This window comes from Ruditapes philippinarum, unplaced genomic scaffold (assembly GCF_026571515.1).
Source record: "Ruditapes philippinarum isolate M1 unplaced genomic scaffold, ASM2657151v2 ctg609_1_1_1_1, whole genome shotgun sequence".
Taxonomy (NCBI): domain Eukaryota; kingdom Metazoa; phylum Mollusca; class Bivalvia; order Venerida; family Veneridae; genus Ruditapes; species Ruditapes philippinarum.
The window spans coordinates 594,341-611,573 of NW_026853899.1; the positions used below are offsets into that span (position 1 = coordinate 594,341).

At 31.8% G+C, this 17,233-nt stretch overlaps 1 protein-coding gene across 1 annotated transcript; it reads left to right on the top strand.

The window, feature by feature from the left end:
* Positions 1–1,905: 1,905 nt before the first annotated feature.
* LOC132738300 (uncharacterized) lies at positions 1,906–16,763 on the top strand. The gene is made up of 18 exons (XM_060725777.1): positions 1,906–2,036; positions 3,325–3,529; positions 4,395–4,425; positions 5,351–5,449; positions 5,761–5,880; positions 6,269–6,346; positions 7,066–7,245; positions 7,930–8,034; positions 9,869–10,119; positions 10,535–10,718; positions 11,521–11,691; positions 12,002–12,075; positions 12,434–12,616; positions 13,147–13,320; positions 13,523–13,678; positions 14,181–14,267; positions 14,839–15,028; positions 15,328–16,763. Exons 2-18 carry the CDS (start codon positions 3,351–3,353, stop codon positions 15,577–15,579), a joined length of 2,514 nt encoding a protein of 837 aa, XP_060581760.1. The 5' UTR covers positions 1,906–2,036; positions 3,325–3,350; the 3' UTR covers positions 15,580–16,763.
* The last annotated feature ends 470 nt before the right edge of the window (positions 16,764–17,233 follow it).

Below are 17,233 nucleotides of genomic sequence, written 5' to 3' on the forward strand. Positions count from 1 at the left end.
TTATGCAAAAAGCGACAATGGATTATGCATATGGGAGGGGTAACCATTAAACCATTTGGTCCAGTAGCAGTAGAATAATAATTGAACTTCAACTTCCATGTAAGTCTCTTTTAATTTATTTCTTCTACTGCACTTGGCCACCTACTAGGGTTAATAAGATTTTAGAGACCATGCTCGCATTTTTGATTGGCCGTTAAAACTTCATAACCAAATACAATAATTATGCATTTAATCCAAACCTATAACCATATCAACACTGAAAATATAATGTACAAACCTTGATATGCAACAACCACTTACATAAAGATGCTGTAAAAGTAACAAGCATTATAAGAGTATACTTATTGCCTATTTAGGAAAAGTTCATTAGGCTTATACTCGTATTGGCCTATGCTGCACGGATAGACAATGTTGCATACTGTTAACAGATAATCGCAAACAACTTTGACATTAAATGGTATACACATACATGAAGCATATTATCTTTCACATGTAGTGGCATTAGTATTAGTATTATTATGTTTTATTGTAACCGAAGATTATCTTATCTTAACATGAATTGTATGTAATAAAGGTAATTTGACTTTAATAATTAAATTATCAGATTTGTAACTGTTGTTATCCTTGTGTTTGAAATGGTAATGTCAGTTAACTACTGACCGATTGTTTGTTTTTACAGGATAATCATGACCCCCTTTGTCATATAGATCTCATTCCGCAGGCGTGGTGTTGGTAGTTTTCAGTCCGAATCACGGCACTAAGTGACATTAATAGTGGATTTACCAGAGCATCGTTCCCGGGCAGGCTGTCAAGTAGTTTACTAGTTCTAGTTACCTTCACTTTCGCCAGAAACTGATAAATTATGTTTATGTTAGAGCAGAGGTAGAGTGCTAATGACCATTAATGAACATAGAAAGGATTTCCTGATCAATCACAATAAAAGTGACCTGCACCGTCCGGTGATCGAACCCGGGTCGCCCGATTCACAGTCCAGCGCTCTAAGTATTGAGCTAACTGGCAATATTCAAATATTGTACTGTAAAGTATATACGCTTGTTGTTGTTTTCATTGTGTCACGTGACTTGATGTCATATCGGCTATTGGTCAATTAAAACAAATATTCTGTATCCTGTCACCAAACTTTGAAGTTAATACATACATGTATATATATGCCTTTTAATGTCCAAACTAGGAGAAATACAAAAATGTAGTAAATTGTTGCTTCTAAAAGTCCCAATAGTACTTATAAGATAATATGAAGTCTTATTCTGCCCGTCTGTTAGAAATACCACTTTCCTGTTTACATTCATGATGATTAAACTTGATACAATATGCAATATTTTACTAGCTACTTGAAGTCAATTTGTAAAAAAACATATACATTAGAATTGAATTTGTTAATGTATGTGCAGGTAAGTAAATTCTATCTCGAATAAAATATATTTGCAATCCTATAATAAGAAAAAGTATTGTGCTTTACATCATAGAAACATTGCTTTATACAAACTCCCGATTTGTTAACTATGAAAAACATTTCTGTTCCAAATTAGACTTTTATTTATCGAATACCAAAATACATCGGTGGTCATAGACTATTACAAAGAATATAGGGCCTAAATTTTGTAAATGTAGTAAGTATCGGCCAGGTTATTATGATAACATGTTCCGTTATAGTGTAAATACAGACAATCTACATTTAATAAATTTATATAGATATCTGCTGGCGTTTGATTTAATCGTATAAAAACATTTATTACCGACGAAAACTACGGCGACGCCAGGGGCAATAACTTTTGTGTGCAAACACTGTTTGGACAATAACTAGGTGTGAATTAGACAATGGCGTTGTACACGTGTTTGTAACATTACATAGATTATGTATTGATTGCGATTGGCTGGTCAGTAATGATTTGTTTAAACATGTTTTATGTTGATATTTGAGAATGCTATATAGATATTTCAGCTACTAGTATTTAGTTTTAAAAATAAAATATCAAGGAGTTGACAGGGGAATACTTTAAGATTACTGTCATAAGGTTTGTTATTTTTTTCTGCATACAAAATAAAAAATCTGTTTTAAAAAGTTATCTAAAACTATGCGAAGAATACTTTCTATATCCACATCATACTATATAAGATACAAGCAAGTTAAAAGAAGACTACAAGAGTGCGATAAAAAGATAAAAACAAAAATGACTTAAAACTGGTAGAAATGATGCAGCTGCCCAAGAGATTTTTATTGCTCTTTATTTTGCTGTCAATCTTAAATGTATTAGTTATATTCAGACTGGCTTATCATCACATAATGTACTTTCTAAAACCAGCGGAGACTAGAGGTCACCTTTAAATAATATCAATGAGATTCTCCAACTTGGTAACAATATCATTGATCAACAGAACGGGACAATTTATCATTTATTTTTTTATTTTAATTTTTTGAAAGGAGTGAGTCAAATGAACATTTCATTTACAGCTTGTTGCGTATTTATTCAAAAACTTAAAATCTCGTCCCATCCAAATAAGAGAAACTGACCGGCTGTTAGTTTTTAAAACATTCTTCCAAAATCACATTTCTGTATTCACTATTTCTATGACTGGATGTGACAGAATTTAGCCACGAAAGTCAAATACATATTTTTATCAGATATTAGTACGAGTGATTTATCTAGCACATAAAATATAAATGAATATACATTAATTATCCCTTTTTCCACGCGAAAACAGTTATGACGAATTGAAAGATCTTATTTGATATCAGTATGATGTAAGTAAATGATATTTAAAAACTGTGAACAGAAAATTCTGTAGATTTTAAAACTTTTTTTTTGAGCATTTTTTTTCTCTTTATATTGCATTTTATTTTGCTGTCAATCACTATCGAGATTTTAATACTATAGTACAATTGTTACACCATTTATATCATTAAAACAATATACTTTAAGATATATAGGGAGTGTATACATTATGATCCATGTACTAATGCTAGTGAAGATCGGTGATTTAGCCATCAAATATTATAGTATATAACACACAAATATACAGTTCGCGTTTGTAAACATATTATATACTATTCTTTTCTTCATAGATGTACATATATATTGTGCTAATTATTGAACATTATAAACTCTCACTGATCTCCATTATAAAAACTTAGAAGTACATATACTGTTTTTACATGTAGAGTAGAATTTAAGACAAGACAAGACAAGTCATGTTATCCACTTGTTAAAATCCGCACAATTGTAGTTGTGTTAAAGACTTCTTAAAACATAGAATAAACATAGAGATTTAATAAGGCAGTAATTATTTCATTCATCGCTGTAGTCACTTGATGCACGTGCTTTTAAGCGATGACAAAGAGGACAAATAAAGTATTGCATTCTGAAGAAGCAGAAAGTGATAATGAACCGGACACAGCTCTTGGACATGGCGTGAAATCTCGTGATGAGAACGTGAAATCTCGAGATGAGAACGAGATGGCAAGAAAGAATAAGATATCTACCCTAGATCAGGATAATAGTAAAGCAAGGTAAAGCAATAATATATACTGCACGTTTGTAACGTCGCTTTTCATTGGATAATCGTGACGTTTATACAGGCTGCTGTCAATTTATAAAAAAAATCTCGCTTTATTTTCCTCTATAATGATGCTTTCTGTATTATAAATTCGCCCAGCAGTACAAACAACCGTTTATATAGGGCCATATAACCTGTCAAAAATATCTATAACTAATAATATACATGTATATTCCTTTTTCTAAACACTGAATGTGTGGATATAAATATTTGTACGTTGTGACGCCAGTTGTCGAACAGACGTGACGTTAACATCATTTATAAATGTGACTACAGAAATCAGTAAATTAGATCTAGTTTTTATTTTATTAAAATGATAATTCGATATAAACAATTTTGGCAGCTTGAAGGACCGTATTGAAACAATTTGTTTCTGTATAAATCTTACAGAACAGATCAGGTTATAAAGTATTAGAATTGTTTTTCTTGTGTCATAAGACATGTCAAATCCTTAAAAAAGAACACACAAAGTGAGCTCATGCAGTAGACTGCGCATCTTTATTCATTTCTGGTTAAGACATCAATTAATTCCAAAACGGAAATTGTCGGAACATACCGATTTTACCAAGTAATTAAACGTAAAATATTACTAGCTTAGTCATTACCGATTAAATCACTGTTTTATCACATGAATCTCACTTTAACACTATTCTTTGTTTACGTTTTATTATCAACATATTAAACTGAGCAGAGATGGCATTTAGACTTAGGCCTAAAAACGTCGATTTTTCGGACAACTAAATCCTCTTTAGCGTCCTTAAAGTTTTTAGTAACCTAAACAATTTTTGGCCTTAATTATGTTTTTTCTTTAATTTCAGGACAAATGGAATCCCTGTAGGTCGGAATACGGTGAGATTACTTTAATCAAAATATTGAAATGTTAATTAATTAGATAACGTTTGATAACTAGATAATGTCTAGAGCTTGGTCTTAATAACCAAGATGTTTAATTATCGAATTGCTAAAATGTGAATGTAAACTAATCACAGAGGTCATTTTACTGATAATGACCCTTTCAACATACTTAATATAACACCTAATATAACACTTAATATAACACTTCAACATACTTGATATAACACTTCAACATTCATTGTATTTAATATAACACTCTAAATATAATACTCCTTTATCCCAAAGTATAATATTTACCCACCCAAATATTACTAAGTATCCATGTATTTCAATACTACAAAGCAGTATTTTTTAAAGCATTGCAATAGTTTATTACATTATCACAGAATGCATGTTAAAGGCACATAATGAATCAGGTTTTTTTTTCTTTAGAAAAGGCACATATGAGATTTATAATGTTTATTAGATAAAGCTTATCACGTGTGAAACTATACTTGTCATAAAAGCAAACATTCAGTATTAGACTTCCATACAAAATTCAACATTACTATAACTGTACTTTTTCCAAAAAGGAACAGAAGCAAAAGGTGTTTTTTGGCAACATAGTAAGTTTATTATAACTTTAAAAGGATATCAAAATACAAAAATGAAGAAGAAATAAAAGAAAAGCATTTTGGGGTCTTATGGCAAATAATGATGTATGTACATTTGTATTTATAATGTATGTATTATATGAAATTATCTCTCATGATCTATCATAAGTATGTATGTTTTCTTTGTTTTGTTAACGATGGTGTGAGTTAAATGCTAAAGTCAAATAAGGTATATAAGATGTTTTGTTTTGTTCAGTTCTATAATCAAGGTTTACAATACAAACTGTTTTATGACAAATATATTTTTTCATGAAATGTTTGCAAAGAACGAGAATGGTCGACAGGTGCAAAGTTCCATCTCCCCTCCAACATTGAAAGACTTGTCTTTATTTCCAACAAATGAGTTTGCTACTGATATACTGACTGTAAGTACCTCAAAGATCACTTTATAAATTCCATCGTCACTAAGTACCTTCCATAACGTGCTAGAAATAATACTAAACTCTCCATACTTTCTTTTATTTTCTTTGAAAATAATAAAATTTTCTGTAAAAATAATAATGACAAAATATATGGTCGCCCCTCAGTTTAAAGCATTTCATAATAATGTATACGGAAAACAATGGTTAGTTATCTACCAAGTTAAACAATCAAACACGCAAATGTTTCTGATGTTTCGCACCATAAAATACGTTGATTATATGACCAATCTATGCAATTGATATATATATTACAGGAATCTCGACCTTCAGAGATGATTACTGACAGAGTTCGGAAAATATCAAACAAACACAATAGCTTTCCTGAAAAACTTGGAAAACATCCGCAGATCTCCGAAGAGAAAGAAGGTGGAATGGTAAATTTTATGTAGAATTTTCTATATACGAGTAGTTTTACAAGAAATTCGTATGTTTTCAATGTCATCTAAAAGTTATATAACTTATTGTAAGCTGTATATAATTTAAAGTACAAAATTTAATTGGAAAACGTTAAGTCTTCCTGGCTAACTCAGTTATTCTGAATGGTTTATTTTATGGAGAAAATGAAGGGTATGGGTGGCAAATGCTACAAGTAAATACAAGTTGCAATTCAACTTAATTTTAACAAAATGTATTTATCACCATTTTTCTTATTTTCTTCGTCAAATGATAAACATGTATTTGTTATATTTTCCCCTCCATACTGTTTCTATTTTTGAGATGTTTCATATATTTGGATTTTGTATTGTGTCCGTTTTTTTACAGGTTTCTGCACAAAACGATATGGATAAAAAACAAAACAGTTCCATCTTCAATCCAGCATGCGATGTATATACTATGCCTGTAAGTATCTTTGAAGATAAAGGTTTACACAAAATTTGCATGGTTACAATGAAAAAAAAATAAGAAAAAAGTTTGATTTAACTCAGGTAATCTAGTAGCATTGGTAACTAGCACTAGAAATGTCAGTGCAGTCTGTTCAAATGTGCATTCCGGCAAAGCTATATACTGTTGGTTTTTCTAAGTTCTATATATTTGTTATTTATTTTTTATCTATTAATTTGTGTTGATTTTTATGTCGGTAGAGGTCATATGGCGACATTTTGGTTTTACTGTTGGAAAAATACATCAGGTGCCACTTCAATTATTTCAGGCACGAACGGGTAACTGCGTAGAACCACCGACGTTTTTTAAGCTAGCTGGGTAGCTTTTTCACATGAAAGAATCCGTCTCTGGCGAGATTCGAACTCACAACGATAAGGGGCACGTGCTTTGAAGTAAGCGGCACTAACCACTCGGTCACGAACGCCACATATTATTGCATAAACCATTTTACACAGTTAAGATTTCAAAGAATGGCTACTTATTACTTATAGTCAAACAATATTTTGTGTACACATAACCATTATTTCTGTACAATTGTGATAAAATTGTATATTGTGTGTATATTTACTCAAAAATATTATCAAACTTTCGCATCAAATATTTGCATTTTGAGTTAAGTACACACACAAAAATTTCTGCAAAAACATTTAAAATTTGTTCTTCCTATTAATTCAAAGGAATCTTTTGAGTCAGCAAAGCGTCTAAAGAGGGTTGGAAAATTATCCAGAATATATCGTAGCATTGCTAACAAACTTGGATCACTTACAGAGCGATCAGAGTCAAGGCAGATAACTCACGTAGTAGAAAAAGATTCGTCGAGTTCCGAAGAGGACGAAGAAGGTGATAATGTAGAAAAGGTAAGTTTGGAGTGAAATCTTTCATGCATTATATTTCAAAATTTGCGCAGTAAGAATGTTTGTTTAAAGATAAAGCGCATAAATAATGCATCCATCCTATCCAATCAAATTTATCAATTCATCTATCTATCCGTCCGTCCGTCCATCTATCTTCCCTTCTCTGTCAAATGTATTCAGCCGGAGCCTTAAGCCAATAAGCAAAAATAAAAAGTGTGTAAATTTTAAAAAAGGCATATACAAAATATAATATACATTTTAAATATACAATGGGAAGTGTAATTTAATAGCAATCTGACAATATGTTTCATTGTAAAATGTGCTCAATATGACCAACAGACGTATTGAAATGTCGAATACAGGATAAGCTCGTAATTATCCTAATTCTTATCAAATCCCGTCCTTCTGTCCTAGTCTTAGTTTAGTTTAGTTTGTCAGTCTGCCAGTAGTTTAGTTTAGTTTATCAGTCAGTAGTTTAGTTTAGTTTAGTTTTAGTTTTAGTTTTAGTTTTAGTTTTAGTTTAGTTTAGTTTAGTTTAGTTTAGTTTAGTTTAGTTTAGTTTAGTTTAGTTTAGTTTAGTTTAGTTTAGTTTAGTTTGTCAGCTAGTCAGTCAGTTTTTTGCATTGAATGTTCCTGTCATTTATTAACCAATTTATCATATTTGTTAACGGTTTTCTTTTGTAACAGAAACTGGAGAAAAAGAAAGTTGTAAGATTTGAAGATGACGATGACAATGAACAAACTCCTTCACAAGTGATAAATAATTTATTCAAACATAGTTCGGAAGAAACGGTAGGGTTACATATTTTGTTGAACATTAAAGTTATCCCTCTTGGTTTCTAACTAATTAATTAATTTCTAAAAATTATACGCGCCAATACTCAAAACAACGGATGAAATATTGGCACTGTACCCATTTATTATTCTTTTAAACAAGACCATTATTGTCTTTATACATAAACAAGATATAAGTAAATGAATCTTTGGGGAGCGAGCGAAACGAGTAATGCGAATTGCGCTTGTCTGAGTCACTTAGGCAAAATTCTCATAATATATTTACAAATATTCATAATCATTTTTATCAACATGTAAAAATGTAATTTCCAACTTTACCTTGGTATCTTTCATATTGTTTAAGTATTAATCTTTAGAATACATGTACTAGCAGTGACAATATAACGATTGACCCTCACGTGAAGAGTGCGACCACCATGCGCATCCATTCTAGTCTGGGCATATAACATATTCATGGCTGCTCGCTATTAATATTTAGACCACAGCTGTTTTCTCTCGGCCAATCAGAGAGGCTAAAAAGTGTGTGATATATCCCACACATCACAGTAAAGTGTTTGATATAACTATCATGTTTGTATTCAACTGAAAGGAAAACCCTGTTATGTGCACGCTTTATGAGGGGGGAAATTCTATTTATATTGTAAAATAAATAGTGTAGTTCCCTTCTTAAAAAACAAACAGATAGCAAAAGTCCTTTGACCAATTTATTTCGACATTTCATTATTTTACAAGAATAGTTACTGTATTTGTAAATAAGAAAAAACTATAAATAATGAAGTGAAATGCGTTTATCAATCTATTTAAATCTATATTTGTATCTAAATTTTACTACCGCTTTTGTGCTAATATTTTCAAGTACTGTGATTTCAATAATCGCATCCTGAATTATGCCCGGCTCACTCTTAATAGCAGACACTGTAGATGTACATTCATTTACTCGTTTTGGAAGAGGGGATTCCACTGGTTGGCAAAGAGTTTTTGAATGGTGACTGGGCTGCGGGAAATGCTATGCTTTAAGGCTTCAGAGGGACGTTTGTAATATTTTTTTAAGTTCATGAAAAGTCAATGCAGGATGTATATAAAGCATACAATAAATAAAAAAATCTACAAGTCAAGTTAAATATTTTCAACTTCAGCCAAACAACCAATAAATATCCTGAGCCCTAGGGTTCTTTAAGCATTAAGGAAAATATTAAATGAAAGTTACCTGCCAGTGTCTCCAACGAGCCCACTCTTGTTAACAAGCCATCGCCCATGACTTCTGTCTAAGAGCATTTTTCGGTAAGCAGTCTTGCTTCTTGACTTCTTATTCAAGCACTGTGTACGGTGATATGTCATTAAATCATATAAATGAGGAATCAACAGGAATAACAACAAAATCACTCAAGGTGTGAAATCGTAATGTTATCACATTCAGAAATGTTAAATTCTTCCTGACTGCACCTTTTGTGATAGAAATTTAAAATGGAATGTGAAATCTATCATTCATAAGAGTGTGTATTCAGTAACTTATAAAAAAACATGAATAATGCTATTTTCTCGTGCATTTTTTTGCCTACAATAAGGCCAAATAGACTGAATAAGAACCATTTGGATATCCCTATGTGATTGTAGGAGAAAAGAAAACGTTACCGCATGTTTAATCTTCACCATAAACAGAGAAAACTACCTGTGGTCTAAGTCAGATAGATCGCTCGTACCAGTTGGATGTGAGATTTATCAACTCGCTTCGCTCGTTGATAAATCTCACATCCAACTGGTACTCATGATCTATCCTATACATTGCTACCGCGATCTGTGGAATATTTCATTGCTTTAATCGTATTTTCAGGTTTTGAAAACATTTCATCAATTGATACATATGGGAGAGAATTTGAACGATTTAGATAAGGATGAATCAGGGCGTTCTGTTCTACATAAAGCAGTAGAGAAGAATTTTCTAAGCGTGGTGGAGAAGTTTCTAGACTATGGTTTTGACCCGCTGTCTTATGATTCTTCGATGGAAATACCACTTCATATAGCCATTAGAAGAAATTATGATGAAATGGCGGCGCTTATTGTTAGTAAACTAAACAACTTTGTGTAAGTTATTTTATTTCCCTTTATCATTTTTAAATTTCGGGTCATAGAATGTACATTAAGATTGAGTATTTCATATCGTTTCATTCGCGACAAAAGGTTGTATATGAGCCGCGTCACGAAAGAACCAACATAGTGCGTTTGCGACCAGCATGGATCCAGACCAGCCTGCGCATCCGCGCAGTCTAATCAGGATCCATGCTGTTCGCTTACCAACCCTATTACAAGTAGAGAAACTGATAGCGAACAGCATGGATCCTGATCAGACTGCGCGGATGCGCAGGATGGTCTGGATCCATGCTGGTCGCAAACGCACTATGTTGGTTTTGTCGTGACGCGGCTCATTTGTTGATCGAAAACGAAAAAAAATGTAGAATTATTTAACCATATATTCCATGAACATTTTTGTTGACTTTAGGGTGCGACGTCTTTTCGGAGATGGCAAATCAAAAGTTAGCAAACATGGTGCTAAATCAACAGAACAGAAGAGCAACAGCGGACAAAGTGCACACACAAATAAGTTAATTGTTTTTGGAACGTTTGATGAAAACACCGTGAAACCGATGTTTACAATAAACGAATTGATAGCACGTGGTCTTGATGTAAGTTTAAATGTATTTCAATATAATATAAGATTGTAATGAATCTAATTGCTATTTTGTAAATGACATCGCCTCGTTTAGTTTTACACCTTTTATAGAATGTGTGTATTTGTTGGAGGTCATGCCATAAATGTTAATCGTTACACGTTTAAATTAAACAAGTGGCTATATACTATTAAATGAAATTGAGTTATAACACGTGTTTATTCTAGCACGTGATTCACATGTGGTCATACGATGTTTTAGTGTAACGCGGGGTGATATAAAGAGTTAAATGGTTATTCATGTTTTAGTGCACGACTATAGTGACACGTGTTTATGCCATAAGTGTTAACACCATAAAACCAATGTAAATTAGAGAAAGCTTCTGCTCACTGCTAATAAATATATTGGATTCTGTGGGAAATATACATTTCTACGAAAGACCGGTGGGGACATTTCAACTTCATGAATTCCCGATTTCACAATTTTAATTTCGTGAATTTACGTTTTCAGCATACGGGATTCACGATTTCAACTCCACGAATTCAACTTCATGAATTCACAATTTCAGCTTTTAAATCCTGAATTTGTGAAGTTAAAACCATAAATTCACGAAACTTAAATCTTGAATTTGTAAAGTTGAAATGTCCCCATTGGTCTTTTCCACATTTCTCTTTATATGTATTTGTTAAAAACAGCTCAAAACTGAATAAGCTTCTTTTTTTAATCGAGTGTGTGATGAGTTATATAAAGCGGTCATATTATTATATTTCGTATAATGTTATATATTGTATAGATATTTTTATTTAATAATTTACAGCAAACATTGCTGCGAGTTTTGGACAGTTTTCTGGAGGAACAAAGAAATGGTTTATACAAGGTTCACATAAAACTTTTAGATATTGATAATGCTAGAAATGAACCAACTGATATGAATTTCGACTTCGAATATCACACGGCTTTTCAAGATATGGCAACGTGCGACAAAAAAGTAAGTATCTGTACATGTAATAAAGAAAATTTAGAACTAGTGAAACGCTTTATTCAGCAGTTTATATACATGTCTAAAAAAATTATTTGCACAAAAATCAAGTCATTACACATTCTTTAAAGTTTTAATTTACGTATGTTGGCAGCTTGGAAGCAGATATTGCATTCAGTACTTTGTTTTCTTAGTCTCTCTACCTGGGACGTAATAAGGGGGGGGGGGGGTATTTTAAGACTTCGCTACAACTTTAATTTTAGATTACAAAAACCAGACTTGTTTATACATATATTTTACTTTCAACATTTATTTTAAGGACGCACTAAATCACCCTGCCGTACGCACGTATGTTGAACACAAGTGGGGAAAATGGTGTCAGACACGTTTTCTGTAAGTAACCTCTTTAGTCTAATAAAATAGTATACTGACCTTGTATGTATTACAAACTTTCATTAAATATTCCTTTTTTTAATTGGTTTTTATCTATGCTTGTTGCTATATATATTATTTTGGTGTTTCTGTTTTAATGGTGTTATAAAAGTCGTTGTTGTTTACTGCCACCTATTAGTACGTTTCTACATATATTCATAATGTACATACAGCAAGTATCTTTTTCTGTTATTGGCTACTCAGAATGTATTTCTTATTGTGTTTTAGATAAATGATATTGCTTTGGAATAACTATTTACATGCATATAAAGCTTAGAGATATCTGGTCTGTAAACTTTCGTGATTTGTTACATTACAGATCCTATTTCTTCATGTACTTGTTCAGTTTATTTTGCTGGACGTATTCTGCTGTGACAGGAGTTAGCGCCCCTGATATTCAAAATTACGACACGAGGCTTCAACACTCCCGAGCTTTTTTCGAAGTCATTGCTTACTTGTATGCTGTTGCAGTATTATTCACCGAAATTCGACAGATTATAAGGTACAACATAGGATCATCACTTATCTATATTTGCTATATAAGTAGACGTATTAAAATCAGTTCTAAGGAACTGTTATGGTTTCCCTGAAACGTCAAAAGCTCCGCGACAGTTTCGCCTTCTGTTCATTTTCAATTAACAAGGGGAAAGCATTCCAGTAAAATGCTTTGGGCTCCTTCTTTAATGCTTTGGACTTCTTCTCTAGAAATTATTTCACACGAAAATTTCTTTTGAAATATATAACACTTAACGCTAGCATTTTTTTTTCGATCATTTCTTTGTACTCTCTGAATTGAGCAAAATCGTCATCACACTCATTCTGTCACTTAACAGAAGTATTCAAAATCGTAACTTCAATTACTTATAAATGCCTAAATATCTTGCATTTTACTGAATTATTCCACTTTATGAATTTGAGAGAATTCCTGCAAGACTTTTGTTGAAAATGGTTGCGTTCACTGGTCTTGTGACCGCTTATGTATAATTACTGTTAATGATTCAAATACTGAATAATTTTTGGGTTTTATTTCAGACACGGGCGACAATATTTCACTCAGGTATTCAACTTGTTAGAGTTAACTTCTTCAGTACTGCTGGTGATGATTTTGCCACTACGTTATACTAACGTTAGGGTACATTGGTATATCTTCGCCATTGGATATTGTTTATGGGCCATTAGAATTTTCAAGTATTCCGTAGTGTTCAGGTATATTTATGTTATCATTTCCCTTTTTAATTTTTAACGAAGTTCAATTTCATCAACAATTAATTTATAACTGAATTTACATTATTAAATTATATTTAAATATTGCACAAGTGTCTTAATAAACGGACATGCAATTGCATCACTTGGTAATTGTAATGCCGATTTTGAAGTTAACATTGAAACATATTCCGCTCTATTTCAGTATCACAGGTATATATGCAGAGGTTATCAAACGAATAATTGCTCAAGATTTCGTTCAATTTGGTATTCTGTTTGCGGCGGTAAATCTAATATTTTCTGGAACATTCTTACTGATTCTCAAAGCAGATGATAACTTGGACACATTCGCTGACACAAGGTAAATATTTTAGATAATTACTCAATTGAAATTGTTAAACTGTGGCTTTGACAAAGTTTCTTATAAGCCTTAATCAAATGAGGGTATAGTTATCCTGTGAAAAATTATCTAATTCACAGATAAACAAAAATAAATAATAAAAAGATTTACTCTGAGCTTAGACACAAATACAAACAATAAATATACACAATATAAATGACTTACTACAAATATTACTTACGTTGATCGTGTATATTTTGAGTACACATTTTTATATTTTAGAATAATATTTAATCCAATATCATCATTTACTGTATAATAATGTTTATGACATTATTTGATTATTTTCCTCTATCTAATATGGCAATGCACACGCATTTACTGTTTGAACATTGTAATACAAATGGGATTATGGTCATGTTATCATTATGTAAGTTGTTTTTTAACGCAATTTTCGAACAAACTAACAGCGTGGACAAATATTTTGCAAAGGCATAAATGTTTTACCTGTATTTTATTTCAGCTCGTTTCAAAGTATCATGTATGTGGGTCTAAGGACGTTAATAGAAGCTGGACCTATAGTCGAGTACTCCGGAACTGAAGGATACAGGTATCTTAAACTTTACAATATTGATTATTTTGCTGAATTCATTATATACATTGAGGGGAAAAAACGTTTACAAAATAAGCGTTTGTTGATTTTGTTATTTTTTTATTCAAGCTGGACTATTCGAAATCATACTCACCCAAGTGTCGGCGGCGATGCTACATATTGATTAAAGTTTTACTGTAACTTCTTGTTCTTTTACATACCAGTGAACATTGATTGAAACCTAACCTCTTTAAAATGATAATGGAAGTCACATGAACATGTCTTCAGAATGATAATTTTAGGTTACTGTCCTAGGACCAAAACTCTCACATAAATTATAACTGAATTATGGCCCTTTGTGAACAGGTTTTGTGTGCAACATCAAAATTCAAATCTACTGAAGATAACTAAAAACTTGACGAATAACCTTAAAACCATGATAGGAGTTCAATGTAAAAGGCCAGTAAATTTCGGCTGGATTTAATTTTTACAGAATTATTTCCTTTTGGGAATCTATGAAAATTTCTAGTTTTGTGCGCAATGCAATATAGGAATTTAACAATTTCTCGATATACATTTTTACTTACAGGACAGCTGGAATTATTTTTATGATGGTGTACATGTGTTTCACAATTGTTGCTTTGCTAAATATATTAATTGCTCAAGTGAGTGAAACCTACACAAGAACACATGGCGATTGTGTGAAGACAGTACGAGCAAATCGTGCTTGGACTGTTGCACGTGCAGAAAGAAATGAATGGCATATTCTTCCAAGACAGGTATGTATGAATAGTTTTTTGACAGGGCAACATCTGTCTTTCATGGATGTACATACAAATTAGTACTTTATAAATTTCTATTCTATATTATACCTAAAAGATTGCGTAAAGCTGTGTTACCGGTTTATCTATCTATTTTTGGTGTTGTTGTTGTTGTTGTTTTCATAATAATAATAATCATTATTCATAGTACATGTAATAATAATTATACTTTTTTTATAAATATTATCATTATCATTAGTATATGTATTATTTTTATTAATGATAATAATACTGGTATGCTTTAATGTTTATTGTAGCCGAACCGGGTAAAACATTTCAAGCGCATTATTAAAGACGTTGATATCAAAGCCATTGAGAAAAAAGAAAATTCTACTATTGAAGTTATATCGTCGAAAATTGAGAAAATTCAAAACAAGCAGATAAAAGATGGCCTAGAAGTACAAACAGTGAAAACGAGGCTTCGCAATATGACGCAACATCTTGAAATGAAAGTTGATCACCTTTCCCAACAGCTCGAAGAAATCAAAGAACTCCTTCGGTCCAAATAGATTGCAACATTTATACAATTTATAACTCACTTTGTTTCTTTGTTGTTGTTTCTTTCTGATAGAAATGAACATGTTCAGGTGATAATGATTGTCCTCTTTGAATCATATTTGAATCGTTAGACAAATGCTTTTCATTTTTAGACAAGGCAGTGAGAGAAACCTTTCGTTGTAAAGCATTGTCACATCGTAGAGTCCACTTCAAATAGCTCCCCGGTCGCATAGCTCTGTTCGATGAATAAAGTTTTTGTAACGAGCTGCATACGAAAATGAATAGCATGCAAAGTCGACCACAGCCCGCCGCTACATTTACCAGATTTATATCATAAAATCAATGTACTCGACAGAGACTCGTTGTACTTTTCCGGCAACAGGTATTCAAACAATGTCATTGTATATTGAACGCCGCATCTATAAATATATATATGAAGAATTTTGATAAATTCCATCTTGCATCAGGCAAGTGTGGAAAAGTAATAAATATGGGTAGGTTACTAGTATTTAACATTTAACTGTACAATACGGGAATATATTTGGACTTGTACACATTTGGAGAAACCATCTTGGACGAGCCGCCAGGCATGTATAATGTAGTTTCTAAAGCTTTGTACAAATATGTTCCTATATTGTACTTGTCAAATGTTTAATAACCTGTTTATTCTATATCCAAATTCGATAAAGGAAACGCGATTTAATTAATATTGTTAAGGTTAGATGTTGCTTGCAAGACGTATTTATTAGAATTTATTTGGATTCTTCTGTAGTTAACGGCTTATATTTCATCATTGACGAAATGGCCAAAAGCAGAATAATTATATTGGACGTTATAACGTCCAAAATGGAAATATATTGGATAAGTACGTCATACAATTCATTGATTTAGAATAAAAGAAGGTGTTTTATGGAACAAACCGAACGATGCCAATTTTTGGGGTTAGATTTATCCTATTATATCATTTCTATACATACATGCCTTTTATTGAGATTATATATTTTACATATTGTATTTTTACAAGTTTTGCTTTTTAAAACTCATTTGTTCCTTGGATGTGTTCAAATAATGAATTTAGTGTATCATAGTCATTCCGTAAGAATACTATTACTGCTCAATTTTATGATTTGTAAAACATATTTTTAATTTGTCTTAATTTTATACTTGGCATATTTTCCTACAGTAAATAAAGTGATATACTATTTTTTTAAAACAAATAATGTCTTTATTTATGTAGTGTTTTGAGATTCAGTTTCTCTTGATTATTCATGATTATCAAATGAATATTGGTATATGCATCCTAGATGACGAAAATAAACAATTTGAAAGCTACTGAAGTCTATGTGTTCATGCTTTATAAATAATTAACAAATAGATCTTCGTAAGAAGATTGCAAGAGCTACACAGACGCACAAAAAAAATCCTGTGTCCAACTGCCTTGGCAAGTGTTCCGGCAACCCATTTTAGACCCGGACTTTTACGACTAATAACCCACAAATGCAAAATCTTATAAGGATAAAGTAGAAATGTTAATGCTGGCACTTGTGGCGTTAAAGTTTCTAAGAATACGTCTTTTGTTGATACATTGATTATCTTCATCTGTAAAATCTTTCATTTTAATTTAGATGAAAACACACCGGCATCAATAAACGTATAAATGGCGTA

What these genes read in the sequence shown, in the direction of transcription:
- LOC132738300 (XM_060725777.1), top strand. Translation starts at nt 3,351, where the DNA reads ATGACAAAGAGGACAAATAAAGTATTGCATTCTGAAGAAGCAGAAAGT. An exon ending in AACATAGTTCGGAAGAAACG is followed by an intron (nt 8,035 to 9,868) that starts GTAGGGTTACAT and finishes TCGTATTTTCAG; the next exon opens with GTTTTGAAAACATTTCATCA. An exon ending in GGCATATTCTTCCAAGACAG is followed by an intron (nt 15,029 to 15,327) that starts GTATGTATGAAT and finishes TGTTTATTGTAG; the next exon opens with CCGAACCGGGTAAAACATTT.